General features: G+C 42.2%; 1 protein-coding gene across 7 annotated transcripts in view; it reads right to left on the bottom strand.

Moving 5' to 3' along the window:
- CFAP61 (cilia and flagella associated protein 61) overlaps nucleotides 1-21326 on the bottom strand; it is a 238393-nt gene that overhangs the window by 166829 nt on the left and 50238 nt on the right. For all 7 annotated transcript variants that reach the window (XM_070472210.1, XM_070472212.1, XM_020878437.2 and 4 more), the window contains exon 9: nucleotides 2672-2763. In XM_070472210.1, coding sequence (XP_070328311.1) covers nucleotides 2672-2763 — 92 coding nt within the window. The remainder of the gene's footprint in view (nucleotides 1-2671; nucleotides 2764-21326) is intronic.

Raw genomic sequence — 21326 nt, 5'->3', positions numbered from 1 at the left:
TCTGTCTACTTGTTCTATCTGTGATTAAGGGAGGGATACTGAAGTCGTCAAATATAGTTGCTTATTCATTTGTCTTTGCAGTTCTATCAGTTTTTGTTTCATGTTTTGTGAAGTTCTACAATTAGGTACATAAATATTTAAGACTGTTATGTCCTCTTGACTTTCGTTGTCCCTGGTAATACTCCCTCCTCTGAAATCTACTTTGTCTGAAATGAATGAAGCTACTCTAGCTTTCTTTTGATCAGTGTTACCATGGTGTGTCTACATGCATGCTTTTCATTTGAACCTATTCTGTCTACTCAAAGTGCATTTTTGTGACCCACATATAACTGTCTTGATTTTTAATTGAATCTATCTATATCTGCTTTACATGCTCTTTAACTGTGATATGTACAAGAACAAAAAGATCATTTTACATTTAATGCAATTATTAATGTGTGTAGGATTAAGTCCGTCATCTTGCTGTTTGTTTTCTATTCGTTCTATTCTGTTCTTCATTCCCTCTTTCCTTTAAAAAAATTTTTTTGGTTGTCTTTTGGATTAATTGTATATTTTTATAATTCCACTTTACCTCTTTGTAGGCTTATTAGATAGAACTTTCTGAATTTGATTTGTAACTTTCATTTTTTTTTTTAATTTAGAGAAGCCTGGCAGACTGCAGTCCATAGGATCACAAACAGTCGGACACAACTGAAGCAACTCAGCACGCATGCATACATACATTCCTACTGCCCTGTGCTATGGCCAGGAACTCTCTCAAGGCAAGAGGCCAGCACAGTCAGAGGGCTCAACAGAGTTGTTTCTCACCTCTTAAGGGTTACTCTCCTTTGTTACCTGATGAGTGAAGCCTTAAAACTTACTTCATATACTTTGGCAATGTTTTTTCAGGCAGGGAAGTAAATCTAGTCTCTATCACTCCATCTTTGCCAGAAGCAGAAATATCTCTTACTAAGTTCTTTTTATCACTTCCATTCATCAGCTTCCTCTCCCATACTCCAGTCCATGCCATACAACTTTCTTTAAAAGCTTCAGGGGTCCCACAGGGCCCTCTCCTGGGTGGTTTTCCACCCTCATTTCCACATCCTGAACTAGCAGGCTTTCCTCTTCCCATGGAGTACCACCTCCTGAAGGCTGAGGCTGTGTTTCAGCCCCATGAGCACCCTCAGTCCCTAACAGAGAGTTCAGCAGTTATGTGTGTCCAACCTCGGTGCAGAGACGAAATCAGTCTTCAAAACACAACACCCACCCAGCTACAGGTTGGGTCCTATTGTGGTCTGTGGTACAGGAAGGCATTTTTCATAGAGACAACGAAGGCAGGGTGAGCCAGGTGGCCTAGTGCTGAGATAAAGGTCCTCCCTACCTCCTTGTCTTCCCAAGATCTTCTTTGCATGAGCTGATGGGCAGGGGGAATGTTATTTTGTCCAAGATTGGAAAGGAGAAAAAAAAAAGGGAGTTGGGGGCTGGAGTCCAGGAAGCAATGACACTGCACCAGCCCCCATCCTGGTCTCACACAGATGGAAGAGACAGGAGGACCAGAAGCAGAAGGGCCCGGGCCGTAAAACACGTGCTGGGACCCTGGCCACACACAGTGCTGATGCAGGGCTGGGCTGCTCATGGTAGCCAGAGGTAAGCCTGTTCGTCCTCCCTACCTCTTTGGTGAGGCGTGTTACAGAGGACACATGGACTTGCCCCGAGGTCCTGCAGGAGCAGGTGAGGACCCAGAGCCCAGTCTATATGGGCGTTTTTATTTCTGGGAATCATCAGTGGTCAGAGGGTGGCAGAGCTGGAATGATGGCTGGATCCCCGGCCCATCCCCCCAAATCCTATGTCCTCTATGGCTGACTGTGCCTTCTTCAGTGTGGAGTTTGCTCCCCTGTAGACTCTTGAGAGTCTCTTGGACAGCAAGGAGATCAAGCCAGTCAATCTTAAAGGAAATCAAGCCTGAATACTCACTGGAAGGACTGATGTGGTAACTAAAGCTCCAAAATGTTAGCTACCTGATGCAAAGAGCCGACTCATTGGAAAAGATCCCGATGCTGAGAAAGACTGAGGGCAGAAGGAGAAGAGGGTGACAGAGGATGAAATGGTTGGATGGTATCACTGATGCAATGAATATGAACTTGGGCAAACTCCAGGAGATGGTGAGGGACAGGGAAGTCTGGCATGCTGCAGTCCATGAGGTCACAAAGCGTCGGACAGGACTTGGCAGCTGAACAAATGGTCAGGGCAGCAGCACTTGTAGAGCAGGAGGTGGGGGTGGGGTGGAGAGGGATCCTGCTGAAGGCAGGTCAGGGAGCTCTGGCGGGTGCTTCTACAGCCTGAGGGGCCCAGTCAGGCAGGGAGAGGACGTTGCCTCACTGGAGTCTGTGGACAGGGTGCATTTTCTACTGGCTTTATCCATGTCAGCCTCCTGAAACCAGGGGAGGACTGAGGAGGCAAGGGGAGAAGGGAAGGGATTCCACTCTGAGCTGAACTCTTGAAGATGTTACAATGTTCCAATGTCTCAAGGAACATGCAGCCTGTTTCACCCCTGCCCTGGTCCCCTGCTCTTAGTGCTAGGGAGGCCCTTCCCCACTCAGGACTCACTCCAACACCAGGAGCACGCCTGACCTGATGGTGCAGCAGCCCCAGGCCCACCCTGGGCTCCCGCTGGGCGGACATTCTCCTTTACCTGGATGCTCTCCCTGGTCTCCAGCGACACAGCTTCCTGCGGCTCCTTGACTATTTTCTGGGATTCCTCGCTGATGTTCTCGAGCTTGGAGTCTTTGGGAGAAAGAGTGACACGAGGACAGAAAAGAGATGATCAATGTCCGCAGAGCACAGGACACTGGCGGCAGCGTGGTCATGTGTTTCTAAACTGCAGCACATCTGAAGGGTCCAACTGCTGGGGGCAGCACTGCGAGGGGGTGGGGGGAGAACAGGGTCTGTGCGGCCCACCTGGGTTCAGTTCTCCGTGCCACATTCACACGATAGGATCCAGTGGCACCCGGCCCTGCGGGAGCTGCAGGGATAAACTGAGGCCAGGGTGGGCCGGGTGGGCTGCCAGTGACTGAGCTCCGTGACTCTTTCATGGGAGCCCCTTTGAGGTCTGTAAGCAACTGGTTATCACCCTCTTGGATGGCAGGCTTTGAAATGATTTTAAGACAGAATGGGGAATTAGACCGCAGTCGGATGTGCCTGTGCTCTCAGGACACAAAGCAGCCCAGGGCTGCTTTCTCTCTACATGGAAATACTGTGAACAGGCATCTGAAAGCAGCCATGACACTCACGTTTATACTTTCTAAGCAAGAACTAGAGCCGAGCTTACATTATCATTTAATATGTTGTGGAAAGTCAATAATCAGGGTGGTGTTCATGTATGTAGTGTTCACGTGTTCGTACTGTTCACCAAAAAATAGAGCAGAAGTTTTCCCATGTGTCTAAAAAGCTATTTCCCCTCCTTTCCTTCCTCCTCCTTCTGCTCTTTTATTCCTGTCTCTCTTCCTGTCTTTCTCTCCCCAACCCCAGCCCTGCACCCCCTGCATCTCTCCTCTTCCACCGTCTCTCCCCCTTCCCCTGCCCCCCACCCATCCTCTCTCGCTCCCTCTGTGTCTGCTCCATGGAGGGACTCAGCCCTGACCCCTGCTTGCAGCCTCTGGGCCTCAGCGCCTTCCAGCCCTAGGACGCTCTGCCTGGGGGCTGGCCCTCCCAAAAACTGTCTGCACAGACATGGAGGGACCCTAGGCCTGTAGGAGGCCCCAGACACTGGGCTGCCAGCATGCCCTGCTGCCCCATCTTCCCATTTCTAAGCATCACAGCAGACGGGATGGGGCCAGAGGCTGCAACCTACTTTGCGTCCCCCTCTCACACTGCGTCTGATTTTTCCAGCAGCAGCCAGAGTCAACGGGTCCTGCAGATTACCTCTAGACCCCGCATATGCACTGGCTCACACCTTATACACTACTTTGGGAGACACAGACACAGACAAATGAAACAGAACGAAATTCTAGGTTAGAGAAAAGTCAGATGCCCAGAGAGGTGGAAGGGGAGAGATGAAGAGGTACGTGACGTTGAAGTTACCATGAGAGAATGTCACCCCAGCAGAGTGAGAAGCTCTTCTACGTGGAGAGCAGGTGACAGGAGAGAGGACGAGGGACTCAGAATCCCTGCTCTGAAGAAAGATGCTTTGGGGACAATGAACCCTAGCATGTCCCTAGCACCTGGAAACATCTTTCTTCCTGCAGAACTTTCCAGTCGTCTGTACAGCGTTTCCAGTGTTCTCAGGCTGACAAGAGTAGAGGGCTTTTTAGGTGAATTTAGCTTGTTGTGGTGATACAACTTGTGTGCAGTAGAGTGCACATGAATCTCTACATGTATCGACTCCCATGTAACAATCACTTAAATGAATATTAAAGCTTTTCCAGAGCCCAGAGATTTCCCTCACCTGCTGCCCAGCCAACACACCCCTTAAAGGTAGTGGCTGGTCTGACTTACACCAGCTCAGCAGCAAAGTTTTTGAAATTTTATATGTGTGTGTGTGTGTGTGTGTGTGTGTGTATAATTCCCTACTCTTACACTTTATATTTTAATGAAAAAGATAGTCTTAAGCTTTAAATTTGAAGAACTACCAAAAACACTCTAGTTTAAAAAAAAACTAGACTTCCCCTGTGCATTTATTTATTGAAGCATAGTTGATTTCTAATGTTGTGTTGGTTTCAGGTGTACACAAAGTGGGTCAGTTTTATATGTATATCAGGGCTTCCCTGGTGGCTCCACAGTAAAGAATCTGCCTGCCAATGCAGAAGACTCAAGCTTGATCCTTAGGTTGGGAAGATCCTCTGGAAAAGAAAATGGCAACCCACTCCAGTATTCTTGCCTGGAAAATCTCATGGACAGAGGAGCCTGGTGGGCTACAGTTCATGGGGTTGCAAAGAGTCAGATACAACTGAGTGACTAAACAACAACCACCTATATATGTGTGTGTGTGTGTGAAAGTGAAAGTCACTCACTCGTGTCTGACTCTTTGTGACCCCATGGACTGGAGCGGGTAGCCCCTTCTCCAGGGGATCTTCCCTACCCAGGGATCAAACCCAGGTCTCCCACACTGCAGGCAGATTCTTTACCAGCTGAGCCACAAGGGAACCCCATGTGTATGTGTGTATGTGTATATATATTCTTTTTCAGATTCTTTTCCCTTACAGGTTATTACAAAATACTGAGTAGAGTTCCCAGAGCTATACAGTAGGTCTGTGTTATTTATGTATTGAATTTACTTTATAATTTGCAACCCCATGGACTGTAGCTCACCAAGCTCCCCTGTCATGGGATTCTCCAGGCAAGAATACTGGAGTGGGCTGCCATTCCCTTCTCCAGGGTATCTTCCCCACCCACGAGTCAAACCCGGGTCTCCTGCATTGCAGGAGGACTCTTTACTACCTGAGCCACCAGGGAAGCCCATTTTAATTAGGACAAAATTACTAAAAAGCCAGAAATTTCAGGGACTGGATTAGATTCACAGTCAACAATTAATCCTGGAGCTATCACTGTCTGACAGGCTAATGCTCACAAGACAATTTCCAATGACAACGACTAATTGTCTGGGCTAAAGTGTCATGGGTGCTGCTGCTTATTTCAAAGCAGCTGCAGCACTCGTCCCCAGAGGTGACTGCATTTCAGAACTGGGCGAGGTGAGGCCATGTCTCTTCTTCCCGTGTCTCTGGGGGTTTTGTGGGGTTTAATTAGTTAATGTTCTTAATGTGCCCTGAGATCCTCAGACGTGAGGTGCTGTCCCGGGGAAAGTCAGGTAGTGGTTTTATATGACACGCAGCTAGAAACACTACTGAGGCTGTGAATTTAATTGTTATTCTATTTGCTTATATCACCTAAGTAGCTTGGAAGTCAAGAACCAGGGCTTTATTCTAGTGGGAGGGAGGGCACTGTTTGCTGACACTTTCTCTCTGAGTGAGACTGAGAAGGGGCTATTCTGGGGAGGGGTTACCATGATGTGAATAAAACATCACATTATCATTCCAAGGGACAGCACCCACTATTGCATTCCTAACTTTATATTCTTTTTCTTAAAAAGACTTCCCAAATTGTATAAACCCAAGGTCCCACCAGACCTGGTTCTACCCTGCTCTTTATCTAACAGGAAAAATATGTAAAAGTAGCTCCGTCGTGTCCGACTCTTTGTGACCCTATGGATTATACAGTCCACAGAATTCTCCAGGCCAGAATATTGGAATGGGTAGCCTTTCCCTTCTCCAGGGTATCTTCCCAACCCAGGGATCAAACCCAGGTCTCCTGCATTGCAGGTGGATTCTTTACCAGCTGAGCCACAAAGGAAGTCCAAGAATACTGGAGTGGGTAGCCTTTCCCCTCTCCAGCGGATCTTCCCGACCCAAGAATCAAATTGAGGTCTCCTGAATTGCAGGTGGATTCTTTACCAACTGAGCTAACAGGGAAGTCCTTTGTCTAACAGGAAAAATACATAGGGAAAGCTAAATAATACATTCTGAAGGCTTTAGGAAAAAGTAACAGTATACAATCTGGTGGTTTTTAACTTAAAAAAAATAATCAAAAATCCTACTAGATTTTTCTTTTTTGTGAAATGAAATAAAGTGATTCTAAAAGAATAATGGAAGAAGAGCTAGTCAACAAAATTTTAAGGAAAAAGAAGAGAGTCCAAATTTTCTAACGAATATTAAGACATATTATAAAGCCATAGTTATTAAAATAGCAGGTTATCAGGAGCAGGAACAGAACAGGATGAAATCCAAAAAAGAGCCTAAATGTTCATATACAGTAAAGGTAGCACTGGTGCGGAATAATAAACAATACAATAAACAGTGCTGATCAAATGGGAAAAGAATTAATTTGGGTCCCAGTTTCATATAATACACAAAGATCATTTGCAGATACATTAACAGCTTAAAGTTTTTTTTTAATACTTTTAAATTATGAGAAGAACATATAAGAGAATCTCTCTATTATTTTAGTGGTGGACAAATCTTTCCTTTCAAATGTAGAAGGCAGAAGTCTTAAAAGAAAAATATTGACATACTTGATCCCATCATAATTTAAAAGTTTTATCAAAAGAACCCTAAAGTGTTTCTTAAATAAGTAGATACATGGAGAAAATATTTGCAACACACGTAATAGACCAAGAACTTAAGTCTAGGGGAAGAGAAAAAAAGCAATAGGCAAAGAAAATGAATGGACAGGAGACGCAAATGACCAATAAACACATAAAACATGTCCAACCTCAGTAACAGAGAAATGAAGTTTAAACAATAATATCTCCTTTCACAGCTATTATACTGGCAAAAGTTAAACGTGCTGACAACACTAAGTCCTGGCGAACTAGGAGAGGCTCGGGAGGAAGGCCACTGTTGTGGCCATGCTTGGTATATTTCCAGGCTGGCAAGAGCAGTTCTGGGAACACAGCCTGTGGAAACAATCTCAAGGGGCCCAAGGCTAAGTGTGCAAGAATACTTACTGCAGCATGGTTTGTGATACGAAATAGTGGAAACAATTTGCATCCATCTGAGGACAAGTGTGGCACATTTCACAGAGTGAAATTCTATCCAGAAGATAAAAGGAGCGTCCCAGACCTAAGATGATTGACATTATTAGATCTCAAAGAGCTGAGTGAAGAAGCAAACTTCAGAACTTCGCAAACCCAAAATGTGCCATTTATGTAAAAAAAAAAAACAAAAAAGAAACACTGCCACGAAATGGCAGAATTTTTTCCAATGAACACATGGACTTCATATAAAACCAGAAAAAGAAGTCTGGATGGATGCCTACTAACGTTATAACAATGGCCATTTCTGGGAATGAGAGGGAGAACCAGGCTGGGACATTGATCCAAGGGAATTCAACTCTAACTGCATTATCTTAACTTTTTAAAGGAGGACAGTTTCATGCATTAACTCAATTAAGATCTCCCAAAAAATGTCTAATTATAAGAGTAATTTCGTTTCAGAATATCACAAAATGGTTATTTTCTTTAGTATTTTAATATTATGGCTGATTTCAGAAAAGATTGACAAATGAATTTAAGCCCTCACCTTTTAGAAGAGGAAAAATTAAAGGTTCAAGTTAAAACATTCGTTCAGCTGAAGTTCAGTGGAGAATAAGGAGTTGCAGTCACATGAGGCACCCAGCAGTACAAAAGAACCAGAGAGAGGTGGTCCTTACTCTAAGAGGCTCACAAGTGATCAGGGTAGGTGGGTGTGCAAGCACACACTCACAGCCCCCCCACATACACCCCTAACTACCTTGCAGTAGGGAAGTTGCTAAAGCAGAGGTATGAACAAAGCACACTGTTCACTTATTTATTCATTCATTTAAAAATTTATATTTTATACCTACCACCTGGTGCACATTAACAAACTAGATATTAAAGATTCGGCAGCAAATGAGACTAACTTGCCCTTCCAAATAAAGTCAGTAAGAGAAGAAGAAATACTAAGCTACGCTAGATGGTGTGTAGAAAACAAGAGCCTGGGAGCTGCTTCAGTTTGAGCAGTCGGTGTACTACTGAGTATGTAAAGTGAAAGAGAAAGTGTTAGTGTCTCAGCTGTGTCCAACTTTTTGAGACCCCGTGGACTGTAGCCCACCAGGCTCCTCTGTCCATGGGATTCCCCAGGCAAGAATACTGGAGTGGGTTGCCATTCTCTTCTCCAGGGGATCTTCCCGACCCAGGAATCGAACCCAGGTCTCCTGCATTGCAGGTGGACTCTTTACTATCTGAGCCACCAGGGAAGCCCATTGGATGTGTAAACTGAGATCTAAAGGATAAGAAGGAACCTCAAGACAGTAAGAAGATGGAGACACTGAGCAAACAGCACATTCACAGACTGCTGAAGAGTGAGGGTGTCCTTACTTCCTGACCTGTTTCCTTCCTTGCTTTGCCTCCAGTCCTTTGGTCTTCCTTATAACTGTGTTAGTTTCCTGTGGCTGCTGTGACAATTCCCACTCACATGGTGGCTTAGAACAACAGAAATGTATTCTTCCAGAGTTCTGGAAGCCAGAAATCCAAAATCAGTATCTCTGGGCATAAGTCAAGGTGTCAGCAGGGCCAGGCTCACTCTTTCAGGATAATCTTATCTCCAGATCCTTCATCACATTGAGGAAGACCTTTTGCCAAAATGAAGGCAGCATTTACTCGTTCCAGGGGTTAGGGTGAGAATGCCCTTTGGGAGGTCCTGTTTCCATCTAAACTCAGAAGCACCTGTTGCTGCCTGGATGCTCTGTATCCACTCAAGGGCTTTCCAGGAAGGTCAGACTCAACTTGTCCAAATCAGAAGTCACAGCATCTCCATCAAATGACTCATTCACGCTTTTTATTTCCACCTGGCAAGACGGTTCCACCATCCACCTGGCTTCTGAAGACATCCTTGAGGCTTCCCTCTTCTACAACCCTCCTTCCCCATATGCAGTAAAATATCAGGTTCCATTAATTCTCCAAAATATCTCCCAAGTTCATTCACAGTCACGGCTCTAGTTCAGCCCCTTCTCATCTCTTTCCTGCACACTCTAGTGGCCCCTGGGAACTCTTCCTGAAAACTAGAAGCTGATGGTGTGTCCCTTTCTGGTTCAACATTCCCAGGCTGCTCATCAGATATGCTATGATTAACAAGAATCTAGAGATTTGCTTCGCCTCCCTCTGTCTCCTGTCCTACTTCCTCCCTCCTGCCGCCCACCCCTTCTTCCTGCTCCAACAACACTGGGCTGGTGCTTTCCCCTCACATGCCCTGGTCTCTAACACCTCCTCGCTTTTGCACAGGCACAAGGTCTTTCCTCTGTCGAAATTCTTTCTGCTTCTTCATCTACAAAGCTCCAATTTCTTTTTGAAGTTCTGATTCAAAAGCTTTGTTTCTATGAAGTCCTATATTGATGTTCCCAAGATGACTTAGGTGTAATTCTGCTGGGATCTCAACACAATTTTCTCTCCTTCAAAATAATTCTCTGATTGTAAATTCATTTGTCTTGCATGTTTATCCAACCATTAGGCCATGAGGGGCTCACCACATACTGGACCAGGCTCTCAAAGACTAGTATATGGGATACACTCTGTATTGGCTGAGTGACTGGCAGGAAGCTGAGGATAAAGTCCATACAAAGGAAAATACTCGGCAAACCACAGGAGAGCAAGACAAAGAGCTTTTCCATATTTTTCAAGGACACTCTTCCTTTCTGGACTGCAGGGCAGCCTCCAAGCCATATAGCATCATGAACTTGAGCTCACTGTCTTGATATGAGACTACAGGTTTTAGCCTCAAACAGGCTAATTGGAGTTTGTGTCTCTGGAGGACAGGAGAAAGAAGGCCATGACAAAAATTCCCAGCCTTATTCTTCTTCTGTGAGCATGGGTTGTAGTCATGAAGCTCATTTTTCATCCTTACTCTGTTCAGGCCCTTTGTCATGTAGTGTCCTCCACTCTGATTCTGAGCTCAGCCTGGATCTGCTTTGGATAAGTGACATGTGTTAGTTCAATGCCCAGACCTCAAGAGGCTTTGTGTGTTTCTACTTGATCTCTGGTGCCTCTGCCATCACCATGATAACATGTCCCATCCAGCCTGTGAGAGGCACATGGAGTGGATCCAAGGCCAGCCTAGATCTGCCAACAGGCAACCAACCCCAGGACGGGTGGGAAGACCCAACCACGGTCAGTAGAGCTGTCTACCTGACTCCAGCTGTGTGGGTGTAAGACACCGCTGTGCTTCTATAGTTGTTTGTTAGGAGCATTCTTGTGGTAATGGACTATTGATACAGTCACAAAACACAATACAGAGAATCAACTCAATCCTGAACCTGGTTCTTTGAAAAATAAAATTGACACTGGTGAGATTAAGAAAGGAAAAGACATACAAGAAAAATATCAGGAATAAAACAGAAACATGGGGAACATCTATAAAGTAAGACGATAGATATAAACCCATAAGAAAAGAAAATGAACTAAATACTAAAATTAAAAGACAGCAGCTGTTACACTATATAAAAACAACAACCAAATTTATGCTGTTTACAAAACACAAACCTAATACATAAGAAAACAGGAGGATGAAGATAAAAGAATGGGAAGAGATATGGCATGCCTATATGAGCTAAAGAAAGCAAGCGTGGCCATATTAAAATGAGAAGAAGTAGACTTTAAGGCAAAAACCTTTCACCAGAGATAAAGAAGGACACTTCATAACTGATTTTTTTTAAGTTCACGGAAGACATGACTTAAAAATCATGCACCTAATAACATAGACTCAAAATATATAATGAAACAATGATAGGAGTAGAAATTTATATATCTACAATCAAAGCAGGAGATTTTGACAGACTTCTCATGAATTGATCAAACAATTGATGAGGTCAAAACGATAAAATATTTGACATTGTTATCAAACATAATCCTAAACATAGAACCCTGTACCTAATAACTACAGATTATACATTGTTTTCATGGACTCAAGGAATATTTACCAAAATTGACCATAAGCTCAACAAAATTTAAAGGATTAAAATCACATAGGGGAGGTCCTTTGACTAATAAATAACTTTCTAGGGCCAAGATGGAGCTGCTCTTGCCTGGTGGGGGGCAGGTCAGAAAACGGAAACTTGGGTAACCTTCATGTTCCTGTAAATGCTACACTCAGCCAGAAATGTAGTCGGTCCTGTCAGCCAACCCTCAAATGCCAACTCAACACTGGGCCTTCTTACCCCAAACCAGGGTGACTGTGAGACCTGGCCAACCAGATATTTTCTCTTTTTCTCTTCCTTATTCTTTATCCTATAAAAGCTCCCTGCCTTTTTGCCCACTTTGCAGTTCTCTGAAAAGAGACCATCCACTTCATGAAGTATTAAAGTTTATTTACATGTATTCCATACATGGGGAATACATGTAAATCCATGGCTAATTCATTTCAATGTATGACAAAAACCACTGCAATGATGTAAAGTAATTAGCCTCCAACTAATAAAAATAAATGGAAAAAAAAATAAAATAAAAAAAAAAATAAAGTTTATTTATATCATATAAATTGTCTTCTTTAATCATTTTGTGTGTGTGTTAGTCGCTCAGTCGTGTCCAACTCTTTGCCACCCCATGGGTTGTACCTGCCAGGTTCCTCTGTTCATGGAATTCTCCAGGCAAGAATAATGGGGTGGGTTGCCATTCCCTTCTCCAGAGGATCTTCCAGTACATGTGTGTGTTTGTGTGTGTGTGGAGTTATATATATCTATATATGTATATATACCAGTAATTGTACTCTAATCATTTTTAAACCTTCATATACTAAATAATGCTTTTCTAGAAAAATCTAATTTCCTAAAGTTGATGTGAAAGAAATAGAAAATCTGAATATGTTAATAACCTTGAGGGGAAAAAGAACATTGTCAGTCATGAACCTGAAGTCAGAAGCCATCTTCCAAGGTGACTGTCCCTGGTCTTTCACTGGGTGAGCCCACATGTTCCTGAAAGTCTGAAAATGCCCAGAGCCAGAGCAACATGCAGTGAAGAAAAGGCTTGCAACATGCAGCAAAATAACTGGCTTTGCATTGGGCTTAGAATGAATACATCTTCCTTTGCTTGCTTCCATGAGCAAGGACTGTGATTTTTAGCAACTGCCTCCTTAGCTGCTTGCTTGCACAGATTAAATTTGCTCTGTGATATTTTAAGAGTTGTTGAAACCCCTGTGTAAACAGACACGGAACTCTTGGTGACCCCCATGCAATGGGTGCAGCCCACTGTCAGCCAATGTAATCAAGGGAGAATTCAGAGTATTCATCATAAGCAATTGATTTTCAAGAGAAAAGTCAGCAGGATCAAACAGCCTGTTGGGATGAAAACCCTCTGAATCACCCCTATCACCGTGTTTTCTAGCAACTAACTCCTGACTCCATATAGTGTAATGGCCAAATTACTATAATTATCCTGCAACACAAGTGCCATATCAACATTATTTTAAACATGGATTTTTTGCATAATCTTTCATTATTATCATTCAGCCTCCCATTTTGAAATGGAAAACAACAACAAACTGTGATCTACCCCCAAAAGAAGAAAGGTCACCAGAGAGAACAAATAAAAGGGCTATTTACATGTGAATGTGGTAAGAGAGACATGTTTTACAGTCAAACACACTCTTGAAATTCATTAAATGCCTTCTCCCCTGCTTCATAAATATGGGCAAAAGACATGCTGCCTACTGAGAAAATAATCCCAGTACATAATGATCATAACGAATATAAATAAAACCACTTTTCTCTCAAAGACCTCAAGGCCCTATGTACAAATGCATTTGTATTTCAACTGCTGAGAAACGGATCTGACTGGTGAATGCAGCAGAGTCATCACTTAGCTAGTGGCTCCCAGTGCTGATGAGGCGGATAAGACCACTCCTCCCAGACATCCAGCTCCCAGCAGAATTGGGGAGTCTTCAGAAGGTGCCCTCATCTGTAGCCGCTGTCTTTAAAGGCATACAAAAGGGCTTAGATTTCTATGTATAGGTCTTTTGTTTCTTTAGGTAGATATACTCCTAAGTATTTTATTCTTTTTGTTGCAATGGTGAATGATATTGTTTCCTTAATTTCTCTTTCTGTTTTCTCATTGTTAGTGTATAGGAATGCAAGAGATTTCTGTGTGTTAATTTTATATCCTGCAACTTTACTGTATTCGTTGATTAGCTCTAGTAATTTTCTGGTAGAGTCTTTAGGGTTTTCTATGTAGAGGATCATGTCATCTGCAAACAGCGAGAGTTTCACTTCTTCTTTTCCTATCTGGATTCCTTTTACTTCTTTTTCTGCTTTGATTGCTGTGGCCAAAACTTCCAAAACTATGTTGAATAGTAGTGGTGAGAGTGGGCACCCTTGTCTTGTTATACATAGAAAACTATAAAACACTGATGAAAGAAATCAAAGAGGACATAAACAGATGGAGAAACATACTGTGTTCATGGATTGGAAGAATCAATATTGTCAAAATGGCTATACTACCCAAAGCAATCTATAGATTCAATGCAATCCCTATCAAGCTACCAACGGTATTTTTCACAGAACTAGAAGAAATAATTTCACAGTTTGTATGGAAATACAAAAAACCTCGAATAGCCAAAGTAATCTTGAGAAAGAAGAATGGAACTGGAGGAATCAACCTGCTTGACTTCAGACTATACTACAAAGCCACAGTCATCAAGACAGTATGGTACTGGCACAAAGACAGAAATATAGATCAATGGAACAGAATAGAAGGCCCAGAGATAAATCCATGAACCTATGGACACCTTATCTTTGACAAAGGAGGCAAGGATATACAATGGAAAAAAGACAACCTCTTTAACAAGTGGTGCTGGGAAAACTGGTCAACCACTTGTAAAAGAATGAAACTAGAGCACTTTCTAACACCATACACCAAAATAAACTCAAAATGGATTAAAGATCTAAATGTAAGACCAGAAACTATAAAACTCCTAGAGGAGAACATAGGCAAAACACTCTCCGACATGAATCACAACAGGATCCTCTATGACCCACCTCCCAGAATATTGGAAATAAAAGCAAAAATAAACAAATGGGACCTAATGAAACTTAAAAGCTTTTGCACAACAAAGGAAACTATAAGCAAGGTGAAAAGACAGCCCTCAGATTGGGAGAAAATAATAGCAAATGAAGCAACAGACAAAGGATTAATCTCAAAAATATACAAGCAAATCCTGCAGCTCAATTCCAGAAAAATAAATGACCCAATCAAAAAATGGGCCAAAGAACTAAACAGACATTTCTCCAAAGAAGACATACAGATGGCTAACAAACACATGAAAAGATACTCAACATCACTCATTATCAGAGAAATCCAAATCAAAACCACAATGAGGTACCATTACACGCCAGTCAGGATGGCTGCTATCCAAAAGTCTACAAGCAATAAATGCTGGAAAGGGTGTGGAGAAAAGGGAACCCTCTTACACTGTTGGTGGGAATGCAAACTAGTACAGCCACTATGGAGAACAGTGTGGAGATTTCTTAAAAAACTGGAAATAGAACTGCCATATGACCCAGCAATACCACTTCTGGGCATACACACCGAGGAAACCAGATCTGAAAGAGACACGTGTACCCCAATGTTCATCGCAGCACTGTTTATAATAGCCAAGACATGGAAACAACCTAGATGCCCATCAGCAGATGAATGGATAAGGAAGCTGTGGTACATATACACCATGGAATATTACTCAGCCGTTAAAAAGAATTCATTTGAATCAGTTCTAATGAGATGGATGAAACTGGAGCCCATTATACAGAGTGAAGTAAGCCAGAAAGATAAAGAACATTACAGCATACTAACACATATATATGGAATTTAGAAAGATGGTAACGATAACCCTATATGCAAAACAGAAAAAGAGACTCAGATGTATAGAACAGACTTGTGGACTCTGGGAGAAGGCGAGGGTGGGATGTTTCGAGAGAACAACATGTATATTATCTATAGTGAAACAGATCACCAGCCCAGGTGGGATGCATGAGACAAGTGCTCAGGCCTGGTGCACTGGGAAGACCCAGAGGAATCGGGTCGAGAGGGAGGTGGGAGGGGGGATCGGGATGGGGAATACATGTAACTCCATGGCTGATTCATGTCAATGTATGACAAAACCCACTGCAATGTTGTGAAGTAATTAGCCTCCAACTAATAAAAATAAATGAAAAAAAAAAGAAAAAAAAGAAATGGAAAAAATAAAAAATAAAAAACATATAAAAAAAACAAAAAACAAAAGGGCTTAGAAACCAGTACCTGAATGAAGATGGGTAAGTAATCAAAGACTTTCCCGGGCAATGACCCTAACAAGACTGGTTTCCAGCCCTGACTGCCTCCTTCCTGGTATGATACCAGCCCAAGGGTTCCACCTGGAAAACCCATGCAAGCATTTATACTGTTAATGAAGTTAAAATTTGTACTCTAAGGCAAGTCAAGGAAAATCTAAACATAAACATTTTTCTATGTCCCTTGTTCTCCTCTCTCTCCTCTTCTGTGTTATGGATGGACCAAACTCCTCATTAGTAGAAATACCTGATCAACTATATAGAGCAACATTCTCTCAGTATCCACAGAACAACTCCTTAAAAGAAAACATTTCTGGGATTCCCCTGTGGCCCACTGGTTAGGCCTCCACGTTTCCAATGTGGGGGACTCACATTCAATACTTGGTTGAGGAACTAAGATCCTTCAAGGCATGCAATACTGCCAGAAAAATAAATAAAGATAATATTCATTCTTGACCTTGTAAGGGTTTATGAGGAGTCACCACTTTGTACTGTGATACTGAATGGTTTGCCTTGGAAACAAACAGAGATCATTCTGTCATTTTTGAGATTGTACCCAAGTACTGCATTTCGGACTCTTTTGTTGACTATGATGGCTACTCCATTTCTTCTAAGGGATTCCTGCCCACAGTAGTAGATATCTGTAGTCATCTGAGTTAAATTCACCCATTCCAGTCCATTTTAATTTGATGATTCCTAAAATGTCAATGTTCACTCTTGCCATCTCCTGTTTGACCACTTCCAATTTGCTTTGATTCATGGACCTAACATTCCAGGTTCCTACGCTATAATGCTCTTTACAGCATCAGACTTTACTTCCATCATCAGTCATATTCACAACTGGGTGTTGTTTTTACTGGAAAGGGTCAGTTCTCATTCCGATCCCAAAGAAAGGCAATGCCAAAGAACGCTCAAACTACCACACAATTGTACTCATCTCACACGCTAGCAAAAGAATGCTCAAAATTCTCAAGCCAGGCTTCAACAGTACGTGAACTGTGAACTTCCAGATGTTCGAGGTGGATTTAGAAAAGGCAGCGGAAATAGATATCAAATTGCCAACATCCGCTGGATCATCGAAAAAGCAAGAGAGTTTCAGAAAAACATCTATTTCTGCTTTATTGACTATGCCAAAGCTTTTGACTGTGTGGATCACAACAAATTGTGGAAAATTCTTCAAGAGATGGGGATACCAGACCACCTGACCTGCCTCCTGAGAAATCTGTATGCAGGTCAAGAAGCAACAGTTAGAACTGGACATGGAACAACAGACTGATTCCAAATCGGGAAAGGAGTACATCAAGGCTGTATATTGTCACCCTGCTTATTTAACTTATATGCAGAGTACATCATGAGAAATGCTGGACTGGATGAAGCACAAGCTGGAATCAAGATTGCTGGGAGAAATATCAGTAACCTCAGATATTCAGATGACACCACCCTTATGGCAGAGAACAAAGAAGAACTAAAGAGCCTCTTCATGAAAATCAAAGAGGAGAGTGAAAAAGTTGGCTTAAAACTCAACATTCAGAAAACTAAGATCATTGCATCCAGTATGATCACTTCATGGCAAATAGATGGGGAAACAGTGGAAACAGTGACAGACTTTATTTTGGGGGGACTCCAAAATCACTGCAGATGGTGACTGCAGCCATGAAATTAAAAGACACTTGCCTGTTGCTTCGTTTGCTATTATTTTCTCCCAATCTGAGGGCTGTCTTTTCACCTTGCTTATAGTTTCCTTTGTTGTGCAAAAGCTTTTAAGTTTCATTAGGTCCCATTTGTTTATTTTTGCTTTTATTTCTGAAATTCTGGGATGTGGGTCATAGAGGATCCTGCTGTGATTTATGTCGGAGAGTGTTTTGCCTATGTTCTCCTCTAGGAGTTTGATAGTTTCTGGTCTTACATTTAGATCTTTAATCCATTTTGAGTTTATTTTTGTGTATGGTGTTAGAAAGTGTTCTAGTTTCATTCTTTTACAGGTGGTTGACCAGTTTTCCCAGCACCACTTGTTAAAGAGGTTTTCTTTTTTCCATTGTATATCCTTGCCTCCTTTGTCGAAGATAAGGTGACCATAGGTTCGTGGATTTATCTCTGGGCTTTCTATTCTGTTCCATTGATCTATATTTCTGTCTTTGTGCCAGTACCATACTGTCTTGATGACTGTGGCTTTGTAGTAGAGTCTGAAGTCAGGCAGATTGATTCCTCCAGTTCCATTCTTCTTTCTCAGGATTACTTTGGCTATTCGAGGTTTTTTATATTTTTGAGATTAATCCTTTGTCTGTCGAAGCAACAGACAAAGGATTAATCTCAAAAATATACAAGCAACTCCTCCAGCTCAACTCCAGAAAAATAAATGACCCAATCAAAAAATGGGCCAAAGAACTCAACAGACATTTCTCCAAGGAAGACATACAGATGGCTAACAAACACATGAAAAGATGCTCAACATCACTCATTATCAGAGAAATGCAAATCAAAACCACAATGAGGTACCATTATACACCAGTCAGGATGGCTGCTATCCAAAAGTCTACAAGCAATAAATGCTGGAGAGGGTGTGGAGAAAAGGGAACCCTCTTACACTGTTGGTGGGAATGCAAATTAGTACAGCCACTATGGAAAACAGTGTGGAGATTTCTTAAAAAGCTGGAAATAGAACTGCCGTATGACCCAGCAATCCCACTTCTGGGCATACACACCAAGGAAACCAGATCTGAAAGAGACACATGCACCCCAATGTTCATTGCAGCACTGTTTATAATAGCCAGGACATGGAAGCAACCCAGATGCCCATCAGCAGACGAATGGATGAGGAAGCTGTGGTACATATACACCATGGAATATTACTCAGCCATTAAAAAGAATTCATTTGAATCAGTTCTAATGAGATGGATGAAACTGGAGCCCATTATACAGAGCAAAGTAAGCCAGAAAGATAAAGACCATTACAGTATACTAACACATATATATGGACTTTAGAAAGATGGTAACGATAACCCTATATGCAAAACAGAAAAAGAGACTCAGATGTATGGAACAGACTTGTGGACTCTGGGAGAAGGCGAGGGTGGGATGTTTCAGGAGAACAGCATTGAAACATGTATATTATCTAGGGTGAAACAGATCACCAGCCTTGGTTGGGTGCATGAGACAAGTGCTCGGGCCTGGTGCACTGGGAAGACCCAGAGGGATCGGGTGGAGAGGGAGGTGGGAGGGGGGACTGGGATGGGGAGTACATGTAAATCCATGGCTAATTCATATCAATGTATAACAAAAACTACTGTAATGATGTAAAGTAATTAGCCTCCAACTAATAAAAATTAAAAAAAAAAAAAAGGAAAAAAAAAATAAATAAATAAAAGACACTTGCTCCTTTGAAGAAAAGTTATGATCAACCTAGACAGCTTATTAAAAAGCAAAGACATTACTTTGCCAACAAAGGTCTGTCTAGTCAAAGCTATGGCTTTTCCAGTAGTCATGTAGGGATATGAAAGTTGGACTATAAAGAAAGCTGAGTGCTGAAGAATTGATGTTTTTGAACTGTGGTGTTGGAGAAGACTCTTGAGAATCCCTTGGATTGCAAGGAGATCCGACCAGTCTATCCTAAAGGAGATCAGTCCTGGGTGTTCATTGGAAGGACTGATGCTGAAGCTGAAACTCCAATACTTTGGCCACCTGATATGAAGAACTGACTCATCTGAAAAGACCCTGATGCTGGGAAAGATTGAAGGTGGGGTGGGGAGAAGGGGACGACAGAGGGTGAGGTGCTTGGATGGCGTCACCGACTCAACGGACATGCGTTTGGTGATAGACAAACTCCGGGAGTTGGTGATAGACAGGGAGGCCTGGCGTGCTGCAGTCCACAGGGTCGAAAAGAGTTGGACACAACTGAGGGGCTGAACTGAATTGAATCACTCTGTACTTAATCTGGATTGTGAAAACTATCTACATCATTGAAAGTACAGCCCTTTGCCTCAAAAACCTATACAACTGTGCTTTGACCTCTAACAGGTGCAACCATTTTCGGAGCTGTCTGAGAGGTTGTTCCTGGGTTAAAAACCTCAATCTTGCTCGAATAAAATTTCCCATTTCTTTCTTAGATTGACTGATTAATTTTTCATCAACACTGTCACTATGGAGATAACTGTGTCAGCCTGGGCATAAGCCTGGAATTATTTATTTGTTTTGTCAACTTCTTTAACACACCATTAGAACTCACATAGTTACTTCTGGAAAACTAGAGCTGGCAAGAGTGGCTAAAGTTTCAGAAGAATGCAATTTTCTTAACTTTGTATACCAAAAAGACATTTGTTGTTTTTTTTTTTTTTTTTTAAAAAAAGATGAAATTCAAGCTGTGACAAATATGAGTCAGTATATTAGACTTTGTATGAGCATCAGGTCCAGGGGACATTACTGCCATGTCTTGCAGCCTCGGCCATGGGGCTCCAGAGCCAACACAGGATCCTAGGTGTCACTGAATGCTGAATCATGTTCCCACAAAATTCATGCTTTAAGTCCTAACCCCTTAGTACCTCAGAATGGGACTATCTGGACAAAGGGCCTGTAGTTTATTTTTCAGAGTTTTTAATGTCAACCATTTAAAAAGTCTTTATTGAATTTGTCACAATATTGCATCTGTTTTATGTTTTGGTTCTTTTGACCACAAGGCATGTGGGGTATTAACTCCCCAACCAGGAACCTGCACCCCCTGCATTGGAAAACAAAGTCTTAACCACTGGACCACCAGGGAAGACCCAAGAAAGGGCCTTGAAAGAGACAGAGCAATATGAGGTCAGATGGGTGGGCCCTTAAGCCACTGTGTGTCCTCATAAGAAGACACACAGACACACACATTAGGACACAGACAGGAACAGAAGGGAAAACCATGTGAAGACACAAGGAAAAGATGATCATCTACAAGCCAAGGAGGGAGGCCTCAGAAGAAATCACCCTGCCGACAACTTGATCTCAGACTTCTCACCTCCAGAACTGTGAGAAAATGATTTTCTGTTGTTTAAGCCCCCTATTCTGTGGGACCCTTCTATGACAGCCTGAACAAATCCATACAGAGTCTAAGAGGGTCACTAATTCAATAATTATAGACTGTACTAGCTGGTATTAATAAATACATGGTCTGAGATACAATATCCAAATATCTTGGCGGAAATATGCTAGGCTCTGTAGATGAGTGTTTCATCCACATTTGGAATCCATGTTAAAAGAAGAATAAAGTATAAAACAGAAAGCAACCCAGACACATAAAATAGAACCTTAGGAAGAGAGGCTAGACAACCGGGGCTACTTGATTAAATAAGACTTGAGGGCTGTTTCTCAGCCCTCCATATTCCTCCTCCCTGCAGAGGAGAGACTGAGAGTAAGAAGCAAATGTAAGTGCAATAAAAGAAATTTAAATAAGACATAAGGGAACATTTCCTGACAATGAGCGATTATCTTTCATTTAAAAGGCAACATTGCTATATGGAAATGTTGTGAAAATTATATTTTGAAGGGCCTTTTAAATGTAG

The sequence above is a fragment of the Odocoileus virginianus genome, chromosome 9 (assembly GCF_023699985.2).
Source record: "Odocoileus virginianus isolate 20LAN1187 ecotype Illinois chromosome 9, Ovbor_1.2, whole genome shotgun sequence".
Classification (NCBI taxonomy): Eukaryota; Metazoa; Chordata; class Mammalia; order Artiodactyla; family Cervidae; genus Odocoileus; species Odocoileus virginianus.
This window is presented reverse-complemented; position numbering and strand designations above follow the sequence as displayed.